The sequence below is a fragment of the Buceros rhinoceros genome, unplaced genomic scaffold (assembly GCF_000710305.1).
Source record: "Buceros rhinoceros silvestris isolate BGI_N320 unplaced genomic scaffold, ASM71030v1 scaffold22574, whole genome shotgun sequence".
NCBI lineage: Eukaryota > Metazoa > Chordata > Aves > Bucerotiformes > Bucerotidae > Buceros > Buceros rhinoceros.
The window spans coordinates 99,757-111,158 of record NW_010406929.1 but is presented as its reverse complement, the minus strand read 5'-3'; the positions used below and the strand labels follow the sequence as shown (position 1 = coordinate 111,158).

At 37.2% G+C, this 11,402-nt stretch overlaps 1 protein-coding gene across 1 annotated transcript in view; it reads left to right on the top strand.

The window, feature by feature from the left end:
• Positions 1–2,002: 2,002 nt before the first annotated feature.
• The window catches only part of LOC104491833 (UPF0317 protein C14orf159 homolog, mitochondrial-like), a gene marked incomplete at its 5' end in the record, with an annotated part of 14,499 nt that continues 5,099 nt past the window's right edge, over positions 2,003–11,402 (top strand). Inside the window, 5 exons of the mRNA XM_010134306.1 lie at positions 2,003–2,263; positions 2,715–2,814; positions 4,524–4,672; positions 9,573–9,692; positions 10,857–11,008. Coding sequence (XP_010132608.1) covers positions 2,003–2,263; positions 2,715–2,814; positions 4,524–4,672; positions 9,573–9,692; positions 10,857–11,008 — 782 coding nt within the window. The remainder of the gene's footprint in view (positions 2,264–2,714; positions 2,815–4,523; positions 4,673–9,572; positions 9,693–10,856; positions 11,009–11,402) is intronic.

Here is an 11,402-nt window from a genome sequence, read left to right as displayed (position 1 = left end):
AAGCCATGATGATGATGACATACAACCTATCCTGGTTTTTTAGATATTCATAAAGTTAAAAGAACAGGGGAAGCATCTCAGGGCAATTTTAAAAGTTTTGTGGAATACAGTGAGTTAATATAACTATGTCTTACATTTTCTGTTACCATACTTGGTATTAGAGTCTGAAACCATTCAGCCTTATGGGTCGTGGAATATCTGATCTTGATGACTGTGTACTCTCTAAGTACACAGAAGCATTGTTGTTTACAGCACTGGAGAGTCCACAGGGAGTAAGAACTGTTACCAAATAAAACTGAAATGGGTATATAAAGAAGAGGGCACCTCAGCATGCTGGTAACAGCTCCTGTTGAGTAAATAGCACATTTCTTTATGTATATTCATGGCTACTGCACTCCTACCAGAAAATTCTAGTGGTTGCATGTGCTTTTCAAACATCCCTCTCTGATGGGTGGAATTACATCAAGCTCTGATGACATATTTATCACTTGAGGTGTTGTGCGATGGACCAAAGTGACCTGATCACCTCAGAAGGTTGAGAGGTAGGGCTACATATGTGCACAGGGAAGATGGGAGGGAAATAAAGGCTAACTGAATAGCGCAACCATTCCTAAAATACACGCTGACTTAGTCCTCTCTGTCTGCTGTAAATTCTGATCTCAGTTTCCTATAATTTTTCTGAAATCCTCTGTAGGCAGTAGTGGAAAACAGCTTACGCCCAGCTCTCCCAAGCTCCGGGTTTGGGCTGTGTGCATTATTTTTACTCACAAGGCCTCTCCTTTTCCCACTCTCTGGAGTTCAGCTTGGCACAATGCCACGCTCTGCAGAAATACAGGACCTAACTTAAGAGTTAGCTCATTTTATTGCTAAAGCAGAGTACAGAGTTTTATCTCAATTAATATACCCCACTTCTCAGAGACTAATATTCCCTGCTTCTGTTACTTCAGTTTTGTTCAGAACTTTTTTGTGTGTCCACTATCTATATATTGACTGAGTGTAGGGGGAACAGAGGAAAAGGGGGAAATTGAGGACAAAAGGGGAAGGTGCAGTGCGGGGGAGGGGAGAGAAGGAAAGTGACAAAGATGAACATGTGAGGAGGCTAGAAAACAATAGTGGGGACTTGCCCTTTGCAGTTGCTATGACCATGAATATGGGCACATCATGTTGGAATTCATGGTATTCGGAAGTGCTAGCAAATTGAAAGGATTGCGCTGAGAACTTTTTCTCAGTGCTGGGGAAGAGAGGGGATAGGAAGTATTTGAACAATGAGAGACATACATAGATAACACAGTGTTGCCTCTTGAGAAAAGATATCTGTTAATATTCACCTATTTCTCGAGGTCAGATAACATGGTTCTCTACTACATGAAGGGTCACAAGATCTTCTAGCAGTCACCTGGATACCTCTGTATTAATTTAGTTTATGAAGTCCCCTGGTAACTTACAGTGTCTCTAAAATCTCACTTCTGTGGTTAATCATTTCATTAAGTGGAATTTACTTGGAAATTAGATCTTCCTTAAAGGGATAAAATTAAATAGAGACAAAGGACCAGTTAATTCATCTGAAGTGTGCAGCGAAACTTCTGTAAGATCTGGGATGCTTGAGTTGTAATCTAGCTTCAGTAGATAGACATGGTCTAGCATGACTGTCACCACTTCAGAGAAAAACAGAGGGCCAAAGGAAAAGAAACTAATCAGCTCTCGGAAAAAGAAAATACCTAGAAATGCTAGGTGTAGTAATTTTCAAACTCAAGTTAACTGAAATTCTTAACCTGGAAGCTCAGCCCATTATCTTCATTACTCACATCCTACACCTTCCTAGGTTTCCTGAGGAAATTACCCCAATTCCTGCCTTGACCAGAGGTTTTTCTTTCTCTGTGGGTTTGGTTTTTTTTTTAAACTCATTTTATGTCAATAAATTATGCAGGTTCACTTGCACAGAAACTTCAAAAGAAGAACGATGTATCAAAGTGTACTGCTTTCTTTAAAAACTCTTTTGTAGGAGACCGGGGTATAATTCACCTATGCCGCCAGAATGAGCTGCTGAAGGCTTGTCTGTCCATCTCCCATGCTCGGTCGGTGCTAATAACAACTGGATTTCCTACCCACTTCACTTATGAACCGCCAGAAGAGAATGACGGGCCGCCAGGAGCTCTCGCTATTGCAGCTATCTTGCAGGCCTTGGAGAAAGAGGTTGCCATAGTAACAGATCAGAGAGCTATGAATCTGAATAAAACGATTATTGAAGAGGCTGTTCAACTAGGTAAGAGACACATTTTTTCAGTTTTTATTTTGCCAGTTTGAGCCACTCATTGTCATTCAGTACAGGATTATTTCTTTCTGGAGAAAGAACCAGAGTTCATCCCCCAAGCTCTCATCAGTGTTGGTACAATGACATCTTTTCAAACCTAGGTGGCATCAAGTTAATGCCTACATGTCTGTGTTCTGATTATGGATTAGCTGTTTGTGCTGAATTCTGGATGTCTGTTTTTACTCTTGTAGACCTCTTTTCTATTTCAAGGTCCCATTTACTAGCACTAACTTCCAAATGAGTAATTTAATGGATGCCGAGAGCTTATCAGGAACTGTGTAAAGACCTTGAATCCTTACTACTCTAAATGTCCTGCTGTTTATTTTTCATTTTCCAAAGTTACTCAAACATGCATTTAAAGAAAAGGTACACAGTATCTGAATTGTATTTTGTTTTCCTGTAGGAATCCTGAAGCGACCTGTCCCTCTATTGAGTTATCAAAGAGAAAGTACTGATTCAGCTTTAAAGTTTTTGTGTGAGGATGGGAATCCTGGAAGACCTAAGTATGCATGCTCAGTTTCTGAGACTGGGTCACATCTACTGTGTAAAGTTATGGTAAAAGTGTAATGTTTGCAAGTAAATCCTTTAAACTTGGAATGAACAGAACAAACATTGAAATCAAACATTGGTATTGGAGCACACATAGAGTACAGAATTCCATGTTATTCTGCAATTATGCATTTCTGAAGTCCAAAAAAAGAAATGATACATCATACATCAATAGCTCTTTTCCTTTGAAAATTTTCTGAAAGCTTTTCTGCTGTTATTCCATAGATATACAGTGTGTGTGTGTGTAGATCTATTATTTTTATAAGTTTTTAAATCACTGAGGAAATCAGGAAGGGCAAGTAATTATGTCAGAGTCAGTGAAAGAGCTAGGAAAAGAATTGTGGAGCATGATCACTTTCTAGAACTCTGGCTCAAGTCTGGGGAACCTGATCTAATTTAATAAAACATCAGATGTTTGTAATGGTGTGAAAGTGATCATCCTATTTTTTTTAGGCAGCAAAATCCAAAAGTATAGATGTATGCATGACCTTCTCAGTTGTGATTTGAACTCTTTGCATATGCATTGTGAGTATGCAAGTTTGGGCAAAAATGCAGTTATACAAAGTGTGTGATTAGGGTTAATGCACTGGAGAATTTGCTAAGTACACACATTTCATTACTTAGGCAACTTAGAATCTTATGTTTCCTTTAAGTAAGCATACACTGTTCATTTTTATTGATCTTTCCTTGAAAAGCATTTTAATGTAGTTGCCTTCAGTTTGTTCTCTTTAACAATAAGATCTTTCACCCTGATATTTGCTTCATCAACTTAATTACCATTTCTTTCCACAGGTTGGAGTATGCTATAATTATATGCTGAAATAGTATACATGATAATATCTTCATTTTTTATGTATCATTTTTTAAAATGAGTTTTATAGCTATATATAATTACAGCCAGTTTCTATATCAATTGATCCCACAGTCTCAAAAAACTAAAGTAAATGTTTCTTGAAAGTAGACAACTAACATGTTTAAGGTCTCTGGAGTCACTGTAGATGACCGCAGTCATCACCCGCAAACATATGAAGTAATTCGGCAGAATTAGTAACCTCTTGCCAGTAAAACTGGAGAAACAGAAACAAAGTAATTTTATTTATAGTGGCGGAACTGAGTGCTAAAATTCTGCCTAAAATGTAGGACATCTGCAGGACATCTGTCTACTTTCATAATTAGGGAAATAGCAATAGACTTAAAGAAAAATCCTCCCAAGTCTAGAGATTCAAACAAAAAACATTTGCCAAGCAATGTACTTTAAGCAGACACTACATTTGCAGTGACAAGGATTTAGACGATCATTAATTGGCCATATTTTTGTTTTCTTTGAAAACACTTACAAAGACTGATGTCTTACAAGATTTTAAGCATTTTAACATGAAACAGAGCAAAGCCAGATGGCTGACCCAAAGGACTGACAGTTAGGAGGATCTCAGGAACTTCTCCATTTCTTGATAGCAAATGTGGTTTGAGGAAGTTGCACTAAAGCTGTAAAGAAACTAGACTAACCTGTGGAGAACTACACTTAGAAATAGCAAAACAGTATACAAGTTTTACATTTAATCCCAAATGGTAAAAAAGTAGAACCAAGTGCAATGCTGGAAGCTAAGAGAAGAGTTCGTTAGGTGAAAATCACAGCTTTGACTCCTCTCTTGTCTCTAAGTAGATTTGATCATCTGGTAGCAATAGAGCGTGCTGGGATGGCTGCTGATGGCAATTATTACAATGCCAGGAAAGTTAACATTAAACATCTTGTGGATCCCATAGATGAACTATTTTTAGCTGCACAAACCATTCCAGGAGTCACAACAACAGGTACGTGTGAGTTTGTGTCATTCTCAGAAGAAAGAGAACCACCTAATGGGAATTCTTACTGGAAGTGGAGCAGGAGGCAGGTGCTGAATAACTGCCTGGAGGTTACAGCTGTCTGTTGGGGTCGAATTTAAAGAGAGCACTGCTGGAGAAACATTAAAAGTTTCTATTAAAGGGTTCTCACAGCCAAAAAAAAAAAAAAGAAAAAAGGAAGGAGTTGACTTCAAAGTTATTAAAGGACAAAAAAGCAAGGCCAGATGTGAGTATTATCTAGAAATCAGGGCGTGGACATACACTTTTGTAAGCGTAGTTTTTGACACTGACTTTATTCTGTGTTTATGTTTGAACAGCATCATAGAAAACAAATTACTATTGAGTACAAACATTAATATTAACATATTATAGTTATTTTTATGATTGTTATACCTGTGTTAAAACAGCAGTCTGGGTAGAATCTCAGTTTATATTGTCTTTTAGCAGAACATTCTCCCAAGCAGGGATTAAGTATTTGCATCTATTGTAATAGTGCCTTCTCTAACAAAACATACGTATCCAGTAATAATCTTTACAGGAGTATATTGTCCTTCCTGCCAAAACTACATTAGCATTGTCTAATAAGAATGCTTTTGTCAACCTGGTGCTCCTCTCTTTTTTGGTTAGTCCTTTTTTTCATGAAAACTTACTCGTATCTGGTTTTGAAAAAATATGCCATAAATCAAGATGGGTATATAAAGTGTTGTACGATGTCTTTGTACAATCAAATGCTTACTGCTATACTGTGTGCCCCAAAAGAGAGATGGGAGCTATATAAATATTAGAAACAAAAATAGAAATAATTGTCAAAAAATTAGTAATAATTATGCAAGCCAGACTGATTTCAGTCACATGAGAACATGTCCACTGACCTGGCTTTTTTTCTTCTTGTAGTGCTGTGGACTCACTCCTAAGTATTACCAAAAACTCGGAAACTTTGACTTCTCAGTTTGATGTTTTTCAGATGTTTCCACAGAATTTAGAGAGCTCCTGCAGAGAAGATGCATAGTCTGATTTCAATGTACTGGAATAATTTAGAAGCTGTATAGCAGAACAGTTCACTGGTATTTTTTGTATTATCTTAAAATTTGCAATACATTTTGCTTAGATTTAATTCAATTTTTTCTTGTTCCTGAAGAGTAACTTTCAACATTCAAAAAGAAGCACTCTAGATGGCACTCTGTTGGCAATGTCAGCAGAGAAGCCAAAGATTGACTGAATAAGGATAGAAAAATCTCTCTTTCATAAAGATGTTTAGCTTTATCTCAGAGCTTTATCTGCTGCTTTTGATTCCAATTCTTGTCCCTGATTTTAGACTGTTGATACAAAGACTTGGTCTCTCCAGCTACTTACAAACAATCACATCCTGATTGCTTTAATAAAAATACCCTACACTCTTCAAATATCTCCCAGAGCAGCTCAAAGTATATAACTGATTTGGTGGAGTTTGGAGTGTTCTGCAAGGCAGGAGTTTGAATCTGTTCAGCAGACTTTAGTTTGTTTCAAACATTCTCTGAGTATTCAAATATACTATGAAATGTCATTAATTAAAAATACCACAGGCTTGTGAATAGGAGGAGAACGAGCAATTATCCAGGTTCACTGTGTACCATTGCAATGAATTGTCTCTGAAGAGATGTCTGCATAGGAAATGATTTAACAAGTCATAGGCCTCAAAAGATAATGAAGGTATATGCTCTGATGTCCTGTGGAATTTCGTAGAATCATAGAGCCATTTTGGTTGGAAGAGACCTTTAAGACCATCATTGTTACTTGGGAGAACAGACCAACACTCACCTCACTACAACCTCCTTTCAGGTAGCTGTAGAGTGATAGGGTCTCCCCTCAGCCTCCTTTTCTCCAGACCAAACAAGTCCAGTTCCCTCAGCTGCTCCTCATAAGACTTGTGCTCTAGACACTTCACCCGCTTCATTGTCCTTCTCAGGATACGCTCCAGCACCTCAGTGACCTTTGTGTATATGGATAGTCTATGCTGGAGAAATAATTGGGTATCTATAGAAAACCAATGTAATTGTTTCTTACGTTGTCTTTTATTAGTTAACATTTATTATTTTGCATATCACACTAACTTTCTGTGTCTGTGTTTTATTTCTTGAGATGGCTGTTGGTTTTTTCAATGTATTTCTGCAAAGCCTAGCTTAACAAGGCACGAATCTGGGCTGTGGCCTTTGCCTCTCGTCATTCATTACTGATGATAAAGTGTTGCTACTGATTATGATAAATTTTTCTGGTGGGGCTATCTTTGACTTTCTGTAAGGTCAGTAGGGATTTGAAGGCATATGTCTAGTTCCAAAATAAAATGCAAATATTGTACAGCATTAGGGTGGAGTATTCAGATAACTTTACAGACTAGAAAAGGATACTAGAAAGATCAAGTTTTCAGCCTTACAGAAGTTAATACATACTGTGCTCAGTAGCAAGAAGTACTGTGTTAGTAGGTGAAGGGAAGTGTTAGAACATGTGTTACATGCTGTTTAACTGCTGTCAAGTTTTGTATTTAAAACAAGACCTGTGTTTAAAAAAAACCTGATCTAGGAATCTGACCACAGACAAATCATGAACAATGCCAACAATTGTATGGGTACCGCTATCATAAAAAGTCATGGAGCAACCTTCAGGAATATACAAAATAAGAAGACATGAAAGGCTGAAGTTGAAAGGCCTCATCTTCCACAATAGACTGAAATGATAGATTAAGAGATGTTACCAAAGCCAAATGCAATTTTCTTCAGCTGTCATACAAGTGACATAGCTATATGCTATTTATATAGGAGCTAATGAAAAGCTTTCCAACGTACTGCACGAAAAAATGGGGTCACGCTTGACTTCCTTTCATACAAATGATTTTTAGCACAGAAGGCTGACATTTCCTGCATTTTTCTTGAATGTAGTTTCAGAAACCAACGTAGTCAGTGAAAACTTGCATGGAGGATCCAACAGAACTATTTTTCCTCTGCCTGGAAAGCACTCAGGCTTTTAGAAAAGGATTCATCTTGTCTATTTTCAGACATCTATGTTTGAGGTGTCTGCCTTGGGACGAGATGAACTGAATGTTTAAAGGGTCTGTTTCTCCTTACTTTAGAAGAAGTGTAGCTGATTGGCTCATGTGTAGATGGCTGTGTTTTATCAGGTAAATCTCACTCAAAATATCTACAGTAAAATGTAGACGTGTAGAGGAAAAAAACCAGAAGGTACAGGAAATTCTTGGTGTGATGTTCTTTTCCTCCCAGTGTAATGCTACTGGGATCCATCCACAGCAGTAGATCTACTAACTGTGTAACCATCCTAGTGTCAAGACTTCCACAAAGACAGGAAAAAGCAAAATAAGGCTGATACAAAAGAACCCTGAGCAACAGATTACGATCTTCAGAGGACAAGAATTCATTTTAGCCTTTTTAAAGAACATTAAGAACAAAATTTTAGATTTTTAATACAAAAAAAAAGAAAATGTTCTGTGGATTCTTACAGAACAGTAGTAGCTACCATATTTGTGCATGACAATAAAGATACCATGATCATGTCATTACCTATTTGAAAATACCAACAAACAGATTTTAGAAAGCAAATGTTAACAGATTATTAAAGCAGTTAAGAAAAAAGATTAACTGTTCCATGCCAAATCCTTTTATGTAACTTACGTGTCACTCAGTTACACTCCCCTTGACTATATAGACTTAAGAAGTTAAATAAAAAATTGCTTCTGAGAACTAATTTTCAATTTCACTTAAAGAAGAAATTTGCTACAGACATGAGATATTTATACAGTTGCTAAATTTATCAGTTTTCAGGGCTTGAAGTGTAAATGATAAATACTGTAATTCCTCTCCTGTAATTCTCCTAGCATTAGAGCAAAGTCACATTTTGACTTCAGATACAATACATTGTAGTGAGGACTTTGAGCTCTTCATTGTTCTATTTCACCAACATTAACTAGGATCTTTCTATAAAATCTTCAAACTTCAGAAGATGCCATTTAGACTAACAGGTGAAAGAGAAATGTTAATTTCCAAGTAAAGAAATGGAATTTTTTTTTGGTGTTTTTTTACATATTCGTAAGAGACTACAGGTACTAGCCAACTTTCATTAAGCTGCTAGTTTACATGTTACCCTTATTCTCCAGATCTCGTACTGGCATCTAATAATTTTATGTCCCAAGCTCATGGTTGCCTAGAATTCTCCTGCAATCACCAAGACAAATACATAGTGTTTCTTCCTGACCAACCGAAATCAAGGCCCTGCACCCTGAAAATACGAATACTTAAAAAACCCCAAACCAACAAACAAACAAACAAAGGGCTAGCTCTTTTTTTCATAAATCACTAGAAAAAATGAAAACATCAACAGTACACAGGGTTGGGATCCTTGTATACGGTCTCTTTTTTAATTAATGCTTTTAACAAACCAAAGTTTTCTCTGTTTCCTTTACTATAGAATCATAAGCTAATCTCTCAGGTTTGCTTTGGATTTGTTTTCTTTCTCTATTGGTGCTAATGTACTTACAATAATGCATGATACAGAGTCGTCATTGAAGGCCTTCTGTAAGGAACATTTACTATCTTAATTCTGGCTGCAGTTCATGAGCACTTTTGATGGTTTTGATTTCTTTTGCCTGCACCAGCACAGCATATATTACATATGTACACTGACATGTTAACACGTGTGAGGTGGTGCTTGCAGCTAGTTTGTTCACAGTCTTCTGTTTTTAAATGCTTTTGATTAAAAAGGATAAATTGTCTCGTATGGAGTTATGAACTGTCACAGTGGCTCTGGGGAAGACACTGGATGCTTTGCAGGTGGATTGTTAGTTAAATGCTGGTTTCATACTTGGCTTTTTTCTCTTTTAATAAAGGTGTTGGAGATGGAGGAAATGAATTAGGAATGGGCAAAGTAAAAGATGCTGTAAAGAAGCACATAAAAAACGGAGATGTTATAGCCTGTGATGTTGAAGCTGATTTTACTATTGCAGCTGGTAAGGGATTTTTTTCAGGGTGGGAGGTTGTTGATGTTTGAGAATAGAGATGAAAACATCTGGCTTTCCATTTGATTTATATTTGCCCTTTCTTTGTATGACCAAGCCAAAAAAAAAAAACCCTCTATCTCTGTATTATGTCAATTTTCTGAATAGTTAAGCAACTACAGCTCCAGCAGCAATATCTGAAAATTGAGGATGTTTTGTCAAGAAAGTGTATTTAATTGGAAATAGTTGGGCAAATCCTGAATATTCTTGAAAAATTACACCTTGTATAAAATAACAAGCAAGACTGCAGAAGTGCTCAGTGTGGGACTTAAAATGTCTACACACATACGAATTTTCAGTATAATTGAGGAGCTTCTGTGGGTGTGGCCCTGTCAGGGTCACAGTCATATTGCTCTTACATGAAGAGATGGTAAGTCCTTGCAACACCACTGGAGGACTGATGTACAACAGAAGATGAATGGTATAGTTAAAATAGTTAAAATCCTCTTCTACCAATGTCTTAACCAGCACAAAATATAATACACAGCGAAAGACAAGTTCGGCAAGGACCAATTTATGAACTGAGTTGTCCATATTGTCCAAATCATCAGGACACAAACAATTAGTTTCATCACGGCTTCCTATCTTACAAAATAGCTGAACTCTTTAATCAGTTTTAATTTGAGACCAAGAAGGGAATCTCTGCAATGGTACAGCATTCCATTGAAAATCTGACACGAGTGACCATTTGCCTGATTTAAGATACTTTAGCAGTCTCCTATCTCTGTGTGGCTAAAGGCAAAAGACACCAGGTGTCACAAGACACCACCTCGCAGTTCAGACACGTTAAGCCAAGTGGAGTTGTGTTACAGACCATGCACATTTGAGTTTTTGCTTTGTTGGAAAGACAAACCACAAACTAAGCGAGATGGAATTTTGCAGAAATTCAATCTGAAATACTACTGAAACCATTTTAGTATGTTAAACAATTGTGTATTTCTGAAATAAATGTTCTAAATTCATGTCAATGTTTAACTCCTATCCATGTCGCATTTCACCATCACTGTGTGCTACGCCGTTGTACGTGCCTAACGGCTTATGCAGGTTGGGCATCATTGCAATAACTACTGCGGGAGTTCTTTTACACTTTGATTTCATGGTGACATTCTTTTGCAGGGGTCTCTAACTGGGGAGGCTATGCCATTGCTTGCGCTCTGTATATTCTCAACACTTGTGAAATACATGACCGCTATCTGAGGAAAGCTGTTGGGTTTCCACAGTTATCAAAGAAGATGGTCTGGCTATCGGCACTTCCATCAGTTACCAAGGTAATTCTGTAAGGCCAAGGAGTTGTGACTTGCTTGGGACATGTAGCTACCAGATGCTACCAGTCTAGTTCAATAGCTTACTTCCACGTGGTCTTTTGGTGGCTTTTAGGAACCCTTGGTGAACAAAAAGTGACACTATACTTAGAATATTCCACATAAGATTCAAGACAGATTGAACGTAAAAATCCTCAAGAATCAATGTATTCACTTGCTGCTACTTCAAGCACACAGCAGTGCTACAATTTTATGGATAGTGCAAGAAATCCCTGTATTATGATACAGTGATTAAAATTCCACATTCAGTTCCTTAGCATCGTTCATGACTGTATAAGTCTCTGTTGAGCCTCCTTTAGATATCCATCTTCCAAAACCAAAAATCACAGTATTAATACAG